Below are 19855 nucleotides of genomic sequence, written 5' to 3'. Positions count from 1 at the left end.
TATAATGTAAACCATCAGTCCAACTCTTTATTCAAATGCTTTTCATTATTGAAGACCCATTCAATAACAACTTGCTCCATGAAATCTGATACCTAAAGTGCAAAGAAATCTCTTACCATTTAGCTCCACTGAACCAAATCTGTTGCTTCAGAGCACTATAGATTTTCACACACACACACATTTTCTTCTTCCTTAACACTAAGAATAATCTATAGAGTCTATAATCTTTAAAGCTGGAAGGTAATTAAAGTTGTCTTCTGAATTTAGGAAAGAGGATAGCTTTTTACAGCTCTATTTTCTCAAATAGTATAAGAGAGAACAAAGGGAATTTCTAATTAAGGGATGCTATAATTCAATATTACAGGACATCAAATTGATAGCATTTATGCAAAGGTTAAAATGAAAATTTCAAACAAAAAATAGCCAAACAGAAGCATGCTTAAAAACAAATAACAGGGGGCGTCGCACTCGGGCTCTGGCGGGGAGACGGCGGTACCCGGAGCCCTGCAAGTCGTTCCAGCTGCAGCATGTGGAGTTCAGCGGGCTCAGGGCCGGGTCGGGCGGGGCGGACAAGCAGGAGAGAGCGGCTCGGCGCGAGCCTGACCGAGCGGTAGCCATGCTCCCGAGTCTGAGTGCTTTAAGATTCCAACATGGCGGCGGGCGCGGAGAGATCAAGTCTCTGACCTCTTCAGCTGTGCGGGCATAGGGAGACGTAAACAACCTAAATCTGTTTGCTCAGGATCACTAGGCAATGCTGAGCTGACGTGGATCTGGGGCGAACAGTCTGGGCCTCTCAGAACACACACTGAACCCGGATCGGCTGAATTCAAGCTCCCGTTTGCCTATTTCCCGCAGACAAACAGCTGTGACTCAGCACTAATCCATCCAGCTGAAACAACTGGTCAACCCTTCTGATCCTAAGGAGGTAAATGCCTACCGAGCCTTCATAGGTAGTGGCCACAGGTTTGAAACGGGGCTTGGGAGAGACAGTAAGGACCCACCCGTTGCACTGGTCGCCCAGCAAAGGGAAACAAACTGTCGCCATCTGCAAGAGACACCACCATGGCAGAGAACTGACGTCACAGACTGCGGCGGAGGAGATAACTTCATTGAAACCTGCGGCTATAGCATCAAATAAATTTATAGGAGTAAACAGAAACTCAGCAGTGAAACAGAACAAGAAGTAACATGAGCAGCTTCAAAAAGCAAGGAAGAAAAGGAGTACAAACAATGCAGGACAGCCTAAATATTCAGGAGGACCTAGAGTCATCCGAAAAATGGTCATATAAAGAACTCAAGGAACACCTTAGACAGATGGAATGGAACCTTAAAGAGGATACGAGACAGCAAATTCAAGCAGCGAAAGAACACATTGAGAATGAATTACATAAACAGATAAAAGAAGAAGTTAAGCATCTTTATCAGGAGATAGAGATTATAAAAAATAATCAAACAATAATTCTAGAAATGAAGGAAACGATAAACCAAATTAAAAACTCAATTGAGAGTATCACTAACAGAGTGGAGCAAGTAGAAGCCAGAACGTCAGATAATGAAGACAAAATATATCATCTTGAAAAGAGTCTAGCCAACTCAGAAAGGCTGGTAAAAAATCACGAGAAAAACATCCAAGAGTTATGGGATAACATAAAAAACCCAAACTTATGAGTCATCGGGATAGAAGAAGGTACAGAGATTCAAACCAAGGGAATGAGTAACCTGCTGAATGAAATAATTACAGAAAACTTTCCAGAAATAAAAAAGGAAACAGATATACAAATTGAAGATGCATACAGGACACCGAGCACACAAAATCACAGTAGACCAACGCCAAGACACATTGTTATGAAGATATCCAATATACAGAACAAAGAGAAAATATTAAAAGCTACAAGAGAAAGGAGACAGATTACATTCAGGGGTAAACCAATAAGGTTAACAACGGATTTTTCATCACAGACACTGAAAGCAAGAAGGTCATGGAACAATGTATTTCAAACACTGAAAGACAATGGATGCCAACCAAGAATTCTGTATCCAGCAAAATTAAGCTTCAGGTATGACAACGAAATAAAAATCTTTCATGATAAAAAAAAGTTAAAAGAATTTGCAGCCAGAAAACCAGCATTGCAAAGCATTTTGAGCAAAACACTACACGAGGAAGAAATGAAAAACAATAACCAAAACCATCAGTTGGAAGTGCCTCGGTAAAGACAGAGGGCGAGGGGAAAGATAATCATGGAGAAACAAACTAAATTTTTTAAAAAAAGGATAAATAATCAATCATGGATGGAAGTACAAACCATATATCAATAGTAACTCTGAATGTTAATGGCTTAAACTCTCCAATAAAGCGACATAGGCTGGTATCATGGATTAAAAAAACAAATCCAACAATATGCTGCCTCCAGGAGACATCTGATTGGAAAAGACATACACAGGCTGAAGGTGAAAGGATGGGAAAAAATGTACCATGCACACGGTCCTCGTAAGCAAGCAGGGGTGGCCATCCTCATATCGAACAAAATCGACTTCAAGACTAAGTTAATCAAAAGGGATAAAGAACGTCATTATATACTGTTAAAAGGAACCATTCACCAACAAGACATAACAATTATCAATATTTATGCAGCAAATAATGGTGCTGCGACATTCATAAAACAAATTCTCCTCAAGTTCAAGAATCAAATAGACCACAACACAATAATTATGGGTGACTTCAACACACCTCTCTCACCATTGGACAGATCCTCCAAACAAAAGTTGAATAAAGAAACTATAGAACTCAATATCACAATCAATAACCTAGACTTAACTGACATATATAGAATATATCAACCATCATCAAATGGATATACTTTTTTCTCAGCAGCACATGGATCCTTCTCATAAATAGACCATACATTATGCCATAGGGCAACCCTCAGTAAATATAAAGGGGTGGAGATAACACCATGCATTTTATCTGATCATAATGGAATGAAACTGGAAATCAATGATAAAAGAAGGAAGGAAAAATCCTACATCACATGGAAAATGAACAATATGTTACTGAATGATCAATGGGTTACAGAAGACATAAAGGAGGAAATCAAAAAATTCTTAGAGATAAATGAAAATACAGACACAACATATCGGAATCTATGGGACACAATGAAAGCAGTTTTAAGAGGAAAATTCATCGCCTGGTGGTCATTCCTCAAAAAAAGAAAAAACCAACAAATAAATGAGCTCACACTTCATCTCAAAGCCCTAGAAAAGGAAGAGCAAAACAACAGCAAATGTAGCAGAAGGCAAGAAATAATTAAAATCAGAGCAGAAATCAATGAAATTGAAACAAAAGAAACTATTGAAAAAATTAACAAAACTAAAAGTTGGTTCTTCAAAAAAATAAATAAGATCGACAGACCTTTAGCCATGCTAACGAAGAAAGAAGAGAGAGAACTCAAATTACTAACATACGGGATGAAAAAGGCAATATCACAACAGATGCTACAGAAATACAGAAGACAATTAGAAATTATTTTGAAAACCTATATTCCAATAAAATAGAAGATAGTGACGACATCGATAAATTTCTTAAGTCATATGATTTGCCCAGACTGAGTCAGGAGGATACACACAATTTGAACAGACCAGTATCAATGGATGAAATTGAAGAAGCCATCAAAAGACTACCAACCAAGAAAAGCCCAGGACCGGATGGGTATACAGCGGAGTTTTACAAAACCTTTAAAGAAGAATTAGTACCAATACTTTTCAAGTTATTTCAGGAAACAGAAAAAGAGGGAGCTCTTCCAAATTCATTCTATGAGGCCAACCAGACAAAGACACCTGATTCCGAAACCAGACAAAGACACCTCAAAGAAAGAAAACTACAGAACAATATCTCTAATGAACCTAGATGCAAAAATCCTCAATAAAATTCTGGCGAATCGAATACAAAAACACATCAAAAAAATTGTGCACCATGATCAAGTAGGATTCATCCCTGGGATGCAAGGATGGTTCAATATACGGAAATCAATAAATGTTATTCACCACATCAATAGACTTAAAGATAAGAACCATATGATCATCTCGATAGATGCAGTGAAAGCATTTGACAAAGTACAGCATCCCTTTATGTTCAAAACATTAGAAAAACTAGGGATAACAGGAACTTACCTTGACATTGTAAAAGCTATCTATGCTAAGCCTCAGGCTAGCATCATTCTGAATGGACAAAAGTTAAAAGCATTCCCTCTAAAATCCGGAACAAGACAGGGATGCCCTCTATCACCACTTCTATTCAATATAGTACTCGAAACACTGGCCAGAGCAATTAGACAGACGAAAGAAATTAAAGGCATAAAAATTGGAAAAGAAGAACTTAAAATTATCACTATTTGCAGATGACATGATTCTATACCTAGAAGACCCAAAAGGGTCTACAAAGAAACTACTAGAACTAATAAATGAATTCAGCAAAGTGGCAGGATATAAAATCAACACGCATAAATCAAAGGCATTTCTGTATATCAGCGACAAAATTTCTGAAACGGAAATGAGGAAAAACACTCCATTCACAATATCCTCAAAAAAAAATAAAATTAAAATACTTGGGAATCAACCTAACAAAAGAGGTGAAAGATTTATACAATGAAAACTACAGAACCCTAAAGAGAGAAGTAGAAGAAGATCTTAGAAGATGGAAAAATATACCCTGTTCATGGATAGGCAGAACTAACATTATCAAAATGGCAATATTACCAAAAGTTCTCTATAGGTTTAACGCAATGCCAATCAAAATCCCAATGGCATTTCTTGTAGAAATAGATAAAGCAATCATGAAATTCATATGGAAAAATAAAAGACCCAGAATAGTAAAAGCAATTCTAAGCATGAAGTGTGAATCAGGCGGTATAGCGATACCAGATTTCAAACTATATTACAGAGCAATAGTGACAAAAACAGCATGGTACTGGTACCAAAACAGGCGGGTGGACCAATGGTATAGAATAGAGGACACAGAGACTAATCCACAAAGTTACAACTATCTTATATTTGATAAAGGGGCTAAAAGCATGTAATGGAGGAAGGATAGCATCTTCAACAAATGGTGTTGGGAAAACTGGAAATCCATATACAACAAAATGAAACTGAATCCCTTTCTCTCGAATGCACAAAAGTTAACTCAAAATGGATCAAGGAGCTTGATATCAAATCAGAGACTCTGCGTCTGATAGAAGAAAAAGTTGGCTCCGATCTACATATTGTGGGGTCGGGCTCCAAATTCCTTAATAGGACACCCATAGCACAAGAGTTAATAACAAGAATCAACAAATGGGACTTACTTAAACTAAAAAGTTTTTTCTCAGCAAGAGAAACAATAAGAGAGGTAAATAGGGAGCCTACATCCTGGGAACAAATTTTTACTCCTCACACTTCAGATAGAGCCCTAATATCCAGAGTATACAAAGAACTCAAAAAATTAGACAATAAGATAACAAATAACCCAATCAACAAATGGGCCAAGGACCTGAAAAGACACTTCTCAGTGGAGGATATACAATCAATCAACAAGTACATGAAAAAATGCTCACCATCTCTAGCAGTCAGAGAAATGCAAATCAAAACCACCCTAAGATACCATCTCACTCCAGTAAGATTGGGAGCCACTATGAAGTCAAACAACAACAAGTGCTGGCGAGGATGTGGAGAAAAGGGTACACTTGTACATTGCTGGTGGGACTGCAAATTGGTGCGGCCAATTTGGAAAGCAGTTTGGAGATTCCTGGGAAAGATGGGAATGGAACCACCATTTGACCCTGCTATTGCCCTTCTCGGACTATTCCCTGAAGACCTTAAAAGAGCATGCTACAGGGATACTGCCACATCGATGTTCATAGCAGCACAATTCACAATAGCTAGACTGTGGAACCAACCCAGATGCCCTTCAATAGATGAATGGATAAAAAAAATGTGGCATCTATACACAATGGAGTACTATGCAGCAATAAAAAATGACAAAATCATAGAATTTGCAGGGAAATGGATGGCACTAGAGCAGATTATGCTTAGTGAAGCTAGCCAATCCCTAAAAAACAAATACCAAATGTCTTCTTTGATATAATGAGAGCAACTATGAACAGAGCAGGGAGGAAGAGCAGGAAGAAAAGATTAACATTAAACAGAGACATGAGATGGGAGGGAAAGGGAGAGAAAAGGGAAATTGCATGGAAATGAAGGGAGACCCTCATTGCTATACAAAATTACATATAAGAGGTTGTGAGGGGAATGGGAAAATAAACAAGCAGAGAAATGAATTACAGTAGATGGGGTAGAGAGAAAAGATGGGAGGGGAGGGGAGGGGGGATAGTAGGGGATAGGAAAGGTAGCAGAATACAACAATTACTAATAGGGCATTATGTAAAATTGTGGATGTGTAACCGACGTGATTCTGCAATCTGCATTTGGGGTAAAATTGGGGGTTCATAACCCACTTCAATCTAATGTATGAAATATGATATGTCAAGAGCTGTGTAATGTTGTGAACAACCAATAAAAAAAAAAACGAATAACAAACATAAGAGGCCAAATATTAAATTACTCTTATCATAAGGTAACATCTATATACAATGTACTATTAAGGGCGAGGCTTATAAAAGAAAGTGGAAAATGCAAGGTTCATTCCCAAGGAGGGAGCCTTTTCTTTTCTGATTTTTGTAATCATTGCTAACATTTGTGGAATAATTTAAATTTTACACACACACACACACACACAGAGGTGGGCACTTCTTAATCTTAGAAACTAGGTCGCACTAACTTCTTTTATCACAGATCTACCACACTGCTAAATCAAGCCAACGTGGTTGACAGGATAGAGATGCACTTCAATCAAATAGGAGATAAAGCCTACTGTGGACGTAATGCGGAATAAGGGAGCATTGCTACTATATAGATGAATGCAGCTACAAGTTTACAGAAAATTGATGTTAACAAGTTTACCCTACCCTTTAGGGCCTCTGCTCACAGGTTCATGTTCTTATTATTATCAGCTGCTGAAACATTTAGAAGGCACAATCGAATCCAAAATAACACAAAGCTGGCAGATAATAAAGACACTGACAGAATGAGGTAAGGACCCAAATTTAACAAGACACAGCATGGATAATTATCAAGTTCTTCATTGGCTTCAACCAGCAAGTGTCCAGGATTAGAGCAGCAATGCTGAACAACAGCTCCTATAAAACTACCTAGGAGAGAGTTTAAGCTCAAAAATAGTCTTTGTCATGTTGTGGCAAAAAGATGGTGAACTCAAAATTATTCTATCCATCAAAGCCCACTTCAAAGTACCATCATTTTCTTCCTTTTATGGTACTGGGATTGAACCCAGGTCACTTTATCACTGAGCTACAACACTGAGCTACATCATTAATTTAAAAATTTGAGACAGTTTTGCTAAGTTGCTGAGGCTGGCCTTGAACTTGGAATCATCCTACCTCAGCCTCCCAAGTAGCTGAGATTACAGGTGTGCACCACCACACCTGGTCATCAAAGTACAATAACTTTCAAAACACCTACCTTGTTTCCAAATTTTGCAAATCCAAAATTTCTCATAAAACATCACTAGAAAACCATGTTTGTGAACTAAATTCAACTGTATTTTACTTTTAATTGTTTTACATAATTAAGCTTTGCCTTCTTAACTAATCTCTCAAAGCGAAAATCATGCTTAACATAAAAATTGGCACATGCAGTTCAATAAATCTTTGCTGAATTAAATTATGTAATACCGGTTAAATGTAAAACAAAATAAAAACCCTCAAGTATAGAATAAGGTTTCAAAAATACACAGAATGTTTCTGATAAGTTAAAACACATAGGTTCTAACAATGTCAGCATTTATTTCTGCATATAAGAGAAGAATAGCTGGAGCTGTGTTGAAAACTCCAGTACTGTCTAACAAAATAGGTATTTTAAAAATATTAGTTTATCCATGAACAGGGTATAACCAATAAAAAATAAAAAATAAAATAAAATATTAGTTTACTTCCAAAAAATAAAAAAGGATGGGGCAAAAAAGAGATTAACAGGTTAGAAGAAATTATGCAAAATGAAGCAACTTACTGGCTACATGACAAGAAAGTAAAAACAGCATTTCTGATATCCTAAGTAGTCCATTAAAGGGAACTTTCATGAGTTAAAAAAAAAAAAATGGTAATAGAAGCACACCTTTAGAAAAGTAGATTTTAAAAGTAAAATGGGGCATTTTCTTGGGATTACTTCCCCAGATAAAATGATTTTTGAGATGATTATTTCCTACAAAATTTCTCATCTGACTACATGCAATTCTATTCATTTATGAAAGGATTTCTTATTCTAAAAATCTGTATAGACAAGAACTGTTTAAAAGAGACTAAGTTAACTCATTTTTCCAAATAAAAAAGACTAAAATTTAACTTATGTTGATTCTTGGAGGATTAAAAGGAAAAGTCAGCAAAGTTTGAAGTCATCTCAGAAGATCTCTGAATAGCCAGACAGGAAGAAAAAGGCCTGGAATGCCTTCATTGCTTTTTCCAGTTGGAGGTGTTGATTTAGAAGGAAGAAGAAAAACACAAATCAACAGCTATTTGATGAACCTTGGACTCTAGTCTAAGCAAGAGGACTCCTCACCCACCAATTCAAGAAGGGGAAAAAAATCGAAATCAAATCTAAACAGCTTCTTTATAATGCAGTGGATGTGGCAGCCAGTTGCTTTCACGGAAATGTGTTAAGAAAGCTCATCATCAGACCATGGTAGAGACAGGATACTAACCAGTCCATATATGCATAGTGGACACCTAGACAGTAACTAAATGAGCTCTCGCTGTAGGCACAGCGGGATCTGTAACTAGTTAAGGCAAGGCAAAGGCATATTTTGCTCCAAAAGGAGAAAGAGGACAAATAACCTTGAGGGTTAAAACAGGTATCTCAGGGAATAGTCCGAGAAGTGCGATAGCTGGGTCAAATGGTGGATCCATTTCCCAGGAATCTCCATACTGCTTTCCAAATTGGCCTCACCATTTTGCAGCCCCACCAGCAGTGTACAAGTGTACCCTTTTCCCCACATCCCCGCCAACACTTATTGTTGTTTGACTTCATAATGGCTGCCAATCTTACTGGAGTGAGATGGTATCTTAGGGTGGTTTTGATTTGCATTTCTCTGATTGCTAGAGATGGTGAGCATTTTTTCATGTACTTGTTGATTGATTGTATGTCCTCCTCTGAGAAGTGTCTGTTCAGGTCCTTGGCCCATTTGTTAATTGGGTTATTTGTTATCTTATTGTTTAATTTTTTGAGTTCTTTGTACATTCTGGATATTAGGGCTCTATCGGAGGTGTGGGGGGTAAAAATTTGTTCCCAGGATGTAGGCTCTCTATTTACCTCTTTTATTGTTTCTCTTGCTGAGAAAAAACTTTTTAGTTTAAGTCCCATTTGTTGATTCTTGTTGTTAACTCTTGGGCTATTCTTGTTGTTAACTCTTGGGCTATGGGTGTCCTATTAAGGAAATCTCTGCTTTGATATAAAGAGAGCAACTAAGAACAGAACAGGAAGGAAGAGCATGAGGAAAAGACTACAGTAAACAAAGACGAATGGGGGGAGAGAAACGGAGAGAGAAGGGAAAGCATATGGAAATGGTAGGAGACCTTCAATGATACATAAAATTATAAGAGGTTATGAGGGGCAAGGGGCAGGGAGAAAAAAAGGGAGAGAATTGAACAACAGTAGGGGAGGTAGAGAGGGAAGATGGGAGGGGAGGGGAGGGGAGGGGGGATAGTAGGGGATAGGAAAGGTAGCAGAATACAACAGTCACTAATATGGCATTATGTAAAAATGTGAATATGTAACAGATGTGATTCTGCAATCTGGGGTGAAAATGGGAGTTCAAAACACAATTTGAGTCAAATGTATGAAAGATGATATATCATGAGCTATGTAATGCTTTAAATAATCAATAAAAAAAAAAACAGGTATCTCTTCTGGGAAAGTGTCAGAATGGAGTCTGATGACCAGGAGATAAGTGCCAGGACAGACAGAACAGGATGACAAATGGTATCTTGAGGTATTAGGCAAGGTCCAGGTGGTGATTTTCTAATAGAAATGAGAAAGGGGATGCAGAAGGGTGACTCAACAGGGGTGACTCATCAGTGCTGGGAATTTCAATCTGATAAATGCCAACAGCTGATTCTGTCTTCATGCGTTATGCTCAAAATTTGTCTTCTCAGAAAACAAAAGAACAAATGACAAGTTGAAATGGATAATGTAGAAGTGATGGCAATTTGTAGAGGAAATGTGTTCCCGTTATTTTGGGAGGAAATACATGTTCCCATTATCTTGAGAAAAAGGGCAGGCAGAGAAGGAAGGATCATTTCAAACATGTAAAGGGAAAGGAAAAAAAACAAAACAAAAACAAAACTCAACAGGGTTAAAGGTAACAAACCCTCAGGAGAGTCTGAAAAAAATTCAATCATGAATGATCCCTATGACATAAAAAAGGAGAGAGAGCCTCCCTCTACCTTCTATTTTAAGAGGACACACAGAGTAGATGAAAAGGGACACCAATTAAGGGTGGATTACTAGTAGTGTGCCCAGGATGTTCAGGACCAGAACAAGCTGAGCCTTCCAAAACAAATGAGCAGAAGACAACACAAAGGGCTTTTTTTTTTTTTTTTCATTACTTCTGAAATAAGGAAGCAGGCCTACAAGTTGGAGACATTGGTATAATATCAACAAAGGACAGCAAGAAAGCAAAGGTTCTCAATAACTAACTGTTACCTCCATTTTTTCCAGTAAGGATGACGTTCAAGACAACTGGGAAGTTAATGAGCAAGTATGTGGTCTTCTGAAATGAGTTTAAGTCCTCCAGGACCTTCTAGAATTATATCTCACAGTGGTATATAACTGGTAACTTGTTACCAGTTATAGGGCTACAATTCATAACTACAGGTAAAGGTAATTAACAACAGAACTTTTTTTCAGGATAAAAACTGGATTCCATAAACTGCAGACTAGAAAACCATATGCTAATTTTCTGAAGAAACATTATGGACAACATGGATTTTCTTAAAAAAAAAATAGTTATATTAACCGAAGCTTTTTTTTTTTTTCCCCTAGTACAACTGTTAAGATGGCTATTAGGGGAATGTTATAGATCTTAATTTCACCAAAACATCTAATTTACAGCTTACTGAGTCTACTTCTCATCAGTCAAGAAAAGGCATGGTGATGCACATCTGTAATCCCAGCAACCTGGGAGGCTAAAGGAGGATTACATGTTTGAGGTCACCCTCAGCAACTTAAACCCTGTCTCAAAAGTAAAAAAAAAAAAATATGGCTCAGTGGTAAAACATCCCCGAGTTCAATTCCCAGTACAAAAAAAAAAGAGACACATGAAAAAGGAATCAATGTTAAGATTAAAATATTTCCTATCATTAATTTTTTCCTTTACTATTGTTTTTGTTTATTATATATGTAATTTAAGAAAAATTGTATAGACTCAGATTACTGGTACATATATTCAGAAGTTTATGAGACTATAATTTCTATAGCTTACAAAATTTGGATTCTGCTTTTTGGGGAATAGAGGAGGAAGATATAACAGCTTTAACAATAGAAATGGGGCTATCTGAACTTATGATGCAATTGCTAAACTCTTATGTGGGAGGTAACAGTGTGTCTGTTCTGTACTGACTGGATTATCTATAAGGTGGCTTCTTTCTTAAGAGGGATATTGATCAAATAAAGCATATGTAAAGGACAGCAACTGGAATGGTGAAAAGGTTCACAAGTCATGAAAACAGCTGAAGAATCTTGAGTTTTCTCCTGGATGGAAAAGTAAAAAATCAACTCCCTTAAAATGAAGAAGAGAGTAGAATAGAGACAAACTGTACCCTGGTTAGAAACTAGTAGGAGATACACTTAATGCTCAATATAGGAAAGACATCCTCTAATCACTCAAATAGGGTGGTATGGCATCTGCCAGGGTCAGAAAGACTGGAGAAAAACACTTCTTTAAGAATTTTAAGGAATCAGGATTCCTTGATTTTAACTCTATTTCTGCCTTCTTAAAAATGCCCTTAATTAAAATGTAAAATAACGTCTGGGAATAGCCAAGATAGGTGTTCCTTAAACTAATCTATGGATTCCATGAGAGGCTGATAGGTATGTTGTACTCAAACTGGGTTGTGAAATATTGTATTGTACATCATATTTGGAGATTTGACTCATTTGCCTTAAGTAGTCTTGCAGTTACTCAATCTATGTGTCTTGTTTAACCCAACTGCTTCTGAAGTGCTCCTATGGATGCTCAGTTTGTCTCATGGGAACCTTACTTTGATGGAAGCCTAAATTTCTTTTTTTTGGCGGGGAGGGGGGGCAGTGTTTAGATTTCTGTTTTCAGAAATTAATCGGCAAAAAAGGCTTGCTAAAAAGAAATTAACCATGCACTGACTCAAAGGACCAAGAGCTAGAGGAAAACTAGTAATTTGGTCCATTCTCTCACCTTCCTTTCTTTTCTCTTCACCACTGAAACAGTTCATGATCTCCAGAGAAAAAGATCTACTGTGTCCCAGGAACTGTTCTTCTGAGATCCCTAAGGCAGCTTATCCCAAAAATCAGAAATGGGTTTGACATAATGATTCGCAGTGAAATAATAAAAAGAAAAGAAAATCTAATGATTTTCTTTTTCAGAAAGGACCCAGTATTCACAACAGCCCTTTAGTGTTATGAGGAGAAGAATGTTGCCATTTTTCTTTGATTCTTTTCAGAATGACTTTGGTTACCCATATTGATATGTTTGTTCACTATAAAAAAAAAAATGCTGCATGTAAGAGAAGTTTAATCCTCATTTACCAGACCTTTCATTATTAAAGGGAACAAAAGATCCTATTTGTAGCAAATGAAAAGATCTTAATAGTTACATATTCCCCTCCCTCAAGATTTTAATACTTAAGACCCCTGGCTTTCAAAAATCTCAATTTCTTAGTAAATTAGAAGATTATGTAGCTTCTAAATTCCTTTATAACTTAGGATTTAGAGGATTTCACTGTTGATCAGGGAATCTCTCATGGTCTTTCCCTTTCCTTTCTTACCAAGAACATCACTGGTGGCCATGATGTCGCATGTGTACATAGCTGCCATCAAGCGCTGAGGTTTCACTTGCAGTGAGTAGCGACATGCTTCTTTCATGGTGGCAATTAGCTGTCCTGAGAAAGGTCCATAGCAGTCAGTGATTGAAGAGTCTCCTTTCGGGGAAGTCCTCTTCTCAAAAGGCTCTAAGCAGACACCTTGTACCTCTTGGTTTTCCTCTCCACTAGGATGAATCTTATCTTCTTCCTGTCTCTCTCCTAGCAGATCAATTTGCTCTTGATTTTGCTTATCACTTGCTCCTTGTTCCTCAAATTTACTTAGGTCCCATTTTTCCAGAACAAAACAGACACCCATGAGGGGCTCCTCACACATGGGGCCAGAGAGGGTTGCTAACTGAAAACCACTCACAATGCTATTGCCCAAATCTCGGTATCTACTGGCTTCTTTTGAAGATCTGCCAGTTGGGCCTATCCATACAGAGTTCTGAAAATCTTCACTTTTATTAACTAGTATGTTAGGCCCACATTTTCTTGGGCCAAATGACCAGATTTGATCAACAGTATTCCTCCATTTTCTCCCTGTTAAATGTTGCTCTAGTTTTCCTTTGAATTCCCAAATTTTCTCTTGGGTCTTCTGATGAATCATCTGAGTATTTTTGCCCTCATTCAAAGAGGATGTCAACAGCTCCATGGAACGAATCAAATCACTATTTTCTTCCAGAATCTGAGTGACTTCTTCTGGAAGGGGAACAGCTCGAACACTGAGGGTGGCAAGTTTATTGGGAGTTGTCATAGTGATTAACCCATCAGAGTCAACTTGGATTCCTTCAGGGATTTTGCTTTGGTCTTCTTTTGTTTGGTGTATGACTGCAACTTTTTGTTGTTTGCCTATTTCTTCATTGACCATGTCAACTTTGGGGGGTTTTGTGATTGTTTCTCTGAATGGAATAATGGGTTCTGATACACTGATATGAATCTTTGCAAACCTACAAATTCAAGAGAGATAACATAAGTTTATAATGAAAATGGCATCAAAGCTTCATATTATGCAATGAAAATTGTGCAAACAAAACAGAAACATAAAATTTATTTTACTGCAAAGGATCTGTAATTTACATTATATCACAATTCAAAAACTACTTTTATGTCAGATTGAAAAGACTACCTCTAATGGGAACATACCTTCAAGGGAGTTCTTCACTTGTAATGGAATTTCGCTGCTTTGTTCATTCTTGAGAAAAATAAATCATCTATTTAGATAGGTATGTTTGAGTGGAAAATATATGTTTTAATAGCATTTGATATATAAAGTCTTTAAAACAAAATCTGCCAATCTGAGAGTCAGAAGAATAAAAGCCCAATGATTATAGCTCTAAAGAAAGAGAATCAGAGACTTTCAGGATCACTAGTCAAATCCTTATGACAGATTTTGCTTTGATAATTAGGCTCAGAGTAAGGCCAGAATGACACAGGAATATGTCAAGAGCAAGACTTTCCAAATGATCAGCAATAGTGAAAATTTTCTATCTTCATTGTGATTTCTGAATACTTCAGATGTGGCTAGTAAAACTGAGGAAAGGAATGCTTTATTTAAATAGTCATACATAGGTACTAAGCATGTGAAACACGGTTAGTGTGACTGAAGAACTGGAAATTAAATTTTATGACTTCAATTTTATTTTAAATAGCTTTGCATCGATAGTGACTACTGTATAGCAAGGGTCTTGAGCCCCAAAATAGCACCAAGTTCAGAAAGTCTTTTTCCTCACATGATGTCAAGTTTAGTTTCATGCTGGCTTTTTTTTTTTTTTCAAGTGAATTATAAATCCACACAAGGCAGAGTCTAGAAACTGACATGGTTTGATTCTGATTACAATGAAAACCAGAAGTCTTTTTCTCTTATTTCTGCCAGTTAATACACTAAAGTTTTGGTCTGAGTACATCTGCTATTAGAAATGTGGGTGGAAACATGTATAAATGTATGTGTATGCATGTACACATATACATTAATATGGGCTTCTAGGATCCTGAAGAACTACTTTTCCCTGGGAAATATTATTCAATAAGGAAACTTAACATTGAGAATTTCTGACATGCTTACATTTGATTCTAGATTTCTTTCTGCCTTCTATATTTTGTAGTTGTGGGGTAGGTACCTAATACATTCGATTTTATGTCTTTGAATAAATCTGAAAACTCAATAAATGGATGGTTTTCTGAAAATAATGATATCCAAATTTATTTCAGAACATAGAACCTGAAATAGACAACAACAAATGAAAGAAAATAAAAATGTGAAAAACGGGTTATTTCCAATAGAAAGATTTGGCCACTAAGTTTTTTTCACTTTCAAGGATTAACTCATTTCAATGCTACAGATATTGCTGCAGAATTCACAAGGTGAATTCTTATTTTGTAAATGGAAAAATCATAAGATATAGGAGGCATCTTCTTCAACTGGCTAGTAAATGGAGAAGCTAGGATCCAAATCTAATTCTGACTTCATAATCCACACTCAGCCATTGTGTGAATGTCTACCTGATATTGTACTAATTTAAAAGGATTTTGATATTCAAACTTGACACCTTACATAGACAAAACTATAGTTAAATCTTACCAAAGAATTTGAATATAGATGCCAAGATAAAATAACAAATGAAAAATAAAAAAATAGGTGTATATATTTTTTAAAAAATTAATTTTTCTTTGGTACTGGGAATTAAAATCAGGGGTATTCTACCACTGAGCTACATCCTCAGCCTATTATTATTATTATTATTTTAAATTTTAAGACAGTCTAACTAAGTTGCTTAGGGCCTCGCTAAGTTGCCAAACTTGCTATCCTCCTGTCTCAGTTTTCCTAGTTGCTGGGATTATAGGTGTGTGCCACCAGACAAATTCTATTTTGGACCATTGCTTGCTATGTAGGGGGTGTTATGTTAAGTGTTGCACATGCATTACTTCTTTAGGAGGTCCTAATACTATCCTTATTTTGTAAAGGGGAAAATCATAAGACAGAGGAGGCATCTTCTTCAACTGGCTAGTAAATGGAGAAGCTAGGATCCAAATCTAATTCTGACTTCATAATCCACACTCAGCCATTGTGCTCTAATGAAAAACTGAATTAAACAGCATATTAAAAAATTTGCAACAAAGTAATTTTTTATCATAAGATATATAAAAATTAACTCCTACTAGATCCTTTAATACCACATTAAAATGTCAAATTAAGCAATTTATGTAATCATCTTTGAAAAATGCCAAATCAGCATTCAATAAAATTCAATACCTATTCTTTTTTTTTTTTTTATCATTGAGGTAACGATTTATCGATGAATAGAATCTGGAACAGAATTCTGAATAGAAACAGGAACAGAATTCACTCAATACCTATTCTTGACTTAAAAAAAAAAAAACACTTGGAAATCTTAGAAAAGGGGAAAGTTTTAAAATTATCATTATTTACAGAATATATATTCGTATACTTAGCACATTCAAGAAACCAACAGCAAAGCTTTAAAGTTTGAGAGAAAAATATATCTATGACATTGTCCTCTTGTATTATAAAGTCAGAAAAACTAAGAGCCACTTAAGTCCTTCAAATTTCTGAGGTTCCAAGATGTCTTCTAAAGTAATCACTTATATGATTAACACCCGGAAGTGTGGGCCTGGTTCAGGAGCAGAGGGTCTCAGCAAAGCAGAGCCTATCATCACTTCAAAATAAGTGAAGGAGATTTAGATTCCATCATGAAAACTTCCTGTGGCTTCCTGTCCTACCTGCTCATTAATACCTTGAGATCTGATGCTAAGGGCTCTGACAGTTTCTCTGGTCTGGAGATGACAGGTGGTATTCGCAGTCTCCCACTGCTGTACATAAACCATTCCTAAAAATCTGTGTGGAAGCTGTAAAAAGAAGCTAAAAGGCAGGCTCTGTCCCATGACAAATAAAAAAAAAATTCTAGAATTTTATACATGTTACTAATATAACTGAGAATTTAGTAGCCATGTAGAATGGTCCAAAAACCAAAAATCTACTGACCTAAGATCACTTGTGTCAAAGTGAACATACATGTAAACTATGATCCATATAAAAAATACAGAACATATCTAGTTCTCAGAAGTACCACTCCCTCCCAGTGCCTTTGCCTAATCCCATAAAGGTCACTACTATCTTAAATTTTATTGGTATCTTCTGCCCTTTTTCTTGTTTTTATCACTTAAACATGAAACTCCTATATGATACAGCTACTGCTTTCTGAACTTTACACAAATAAAAATCAATATTTTTTGTAATTATCTTTTTTGGGTCAATATTATATCATGAGATTCATCCATGTCTTATGCAGCTATAATCTTCTTTCTGAGATTATTCTATAAAATTCCATTGTATGACTATAGCATAATTTATTTATTTACTTATCATTTGAGTTGTTTCCAACTTTTGGCTGTTAAAAATCTTATTGCTATGAGTACTTTTATTGACGTGCATTTGCCCAGCTTTGTGTGTGCCTATACAGAATAGATATGGGAGATCTGCCCAGCCATACAACTTTAGCAGATCATACCAAACCATATTCCAACATACTATAACAACTCTCACCCACACTAGTAGCATAGGTGAATTTTCATTGCTCCTCATCTTTGCCATTGCTTGATAATGTGACTTAAAAATTTCACTCTCTCTGTGAGTATACATATGCATCTCACTTTGATTTTAATTTGTATTTCATCTATTATGAATAAGTCTAATACCTTTTCTTATGTTTATTAGCCATTAGATCTCCTTGAAGTACTTATGCAAGTCTTAACTATTTTCAAGTGGTTTGCAGCTTATCTAATTTTATTTGTAGAAATTCTTTATGAGGACACATGTCCCTTAGTTTGTTATGGGTATCACAAAGGTCTTCTCTGACCTTTGGCTTGTCTTCTTATTCTCTTCATAGGGTTTGTTGATGATCAAATCTTTACTTGACCATTAGTCTTTTAATATTGGATTTAAGAAGCTTTTCCTACCCCGAGGTCTTGAAGATACTGTTTCATAGTATCTTGTAGACACTGGCAAAGTTTTGATTTTCACATTTTAATTTATAATCGACCTGAAATAAATTTCTGAGGATGGCATGAAGTTTCATTTTTTTCTATACAGTACACTGCTGTATGTAAGCAATTCCTAAAAATGTGTGTGGAAGCTGTAAAAAGAAGCTTATCCAAGTTGCCAGCATAATTTATTGAAAAATTTGTCCTTTTCTCATTGTTCTGCAATGCCACCTAGTTCCGGATTCTCTATTAAAGTCCATTGATCTATTTGTTTATTCTTGTGTCAATCTAATGTAGTCTTAATTACTGTAACTTTAAAATGAGACTTTATTTCCAGTACACCAAGAGCTCCCACCTTGTTCTACTACTTTCAAGGTGTTTTGGTTATTTTGGGCCCTTTGCATTTCCATTGAAATTTTACAATCAACAAGCATACATAAACATAAACTCACTGGAATCCACCAGGATTACTTTGAATCTATAATCAGTTGGGGGAGGATGGACTTCATTATATTGCTGAATTTTCAAGCCACGAAGATGGCATGTACTCCTTTTGTGTGTATGTATATGTGTGTGTTTTGCATACAGGATTTATAAATGAGTAAATTTTATTTCTAAATATTTTATATTTTTGTTGTGACTATAAATGGTAATATTAAAATAGTTTTCATTTTCTGCATATATCTAGAACATAGAAATAAAATAGATTTTTTCATATTAAACTTCAATTCTGCAACCATGTTAAATTTATTACTAATCTTAATAATGTCTATAAATTCTTTTGGATTTTTAATCCATATCATCTGCAAATGACAGTTTTTAGTTTTCCCTGTTCAATTTTCAATATCTTAAAATTTTTATTCTTTTCTTTAATGCTGTCCCAAACCTCCAGAAAACTGTTAAATAGAATCCGTAATAGTAGGTCCTTTGCTTATTACTGATTGCAAAGGACAGCTTTCAAAAATCTCATAAGTAAGTATATGTTTGCTAGGATTATTCTGAAGACAACTGGTATTAGTTTAAGCAAGTTCTATTTTATTCCTGGTATGCTAAGATTTGATCATGCATGAGGTGATTTCACTCATTTTTTTTTCCTGTTAATCGGATGAATTTACACTGACTGAAATATTTAATGTTATTCAAACTTTAATTCCTTTGATAGTTACAGGACTATACTTTTCTATTTCTTCTTGGTAGGATTTTTCTAGGAATTTGTTCATTTCCTTTAAATTTACTGGCATGAGACAGCTAATGACATTCTCTTATGTTTCTTTGCCCAGGACAAAGTATCTAGTACCCAATCATTAAGGTGCCTTCAACTTCCACATGACAATGGGTATTAAAGGATGCAATGTCAACACCACTTGATGCAGCTTTCCTAGAGTTCAAAGACAATTCTTCCTGTGTCATATACATAAAACACAGCCTGCATTTCCCCCAGTGGGTCTGTCCATCATCCCCTCGCTTACCTGCACTTGCTCTAGCTGACTTCTCTGCTGACACTCATGTATGTGGGACAGGGATATTTCTCTTTCCTTGGTTACCTCTGAGTTCTGACAGGTAACACTGAGTTTGAGGTCATTCTTTCATCATATGAAGCCACAATGCAAAAGAAACTTTTGTTTGGGATGGCAGGTGGGAGGCAGCAATTTCAGAAATTGAAATTTTAGGGAAAGCACATAAGGAATAGTTCACAATTTGTGTGG

At 36.1% G+C, this 19855-nt stretch overlaps 1 protein-coding gene across 2 annotated transcripts in view; it reads right to left on the bottom strand.

Moving 5' to 3' along the window:
• EFL1 (elongation factor like GTPase 1) overlaps positions 1-19855 on the bottom strand; it is a 144127-nt gene that overhangs the window by 13834 nt on the left and 110438 nt on the right. For both annotated transcript variants that reach the window (XM_081293595.1, XM_081293594.1), the window contains exon 18: positions 13116-14098. In XM_081293595.1, coding sequence (XP_081149721.1) covers positions 13116-14098 — 983 coding nt within the window. The remainder of the gene's footprint in view (positions 1-13115; positions 14099-19855) is intronic.

This window comes from Spermophilus citellus (genome assembly GCF_964194105.1).
Source record: "Spermophilus citellus genome assembly, chromosome: 4".
Classification (NCBI taxonomy): Eukaryota; Metazoa; Chordata; class Mammalia; order Rodentia; family Sciuridae; genus Spermophilus; species Spermophilus citellus.
Note: the sequence above shows the minus strand (reverse complement) of the source record. Positions and strands in the feature narration are given on the sequence as shown.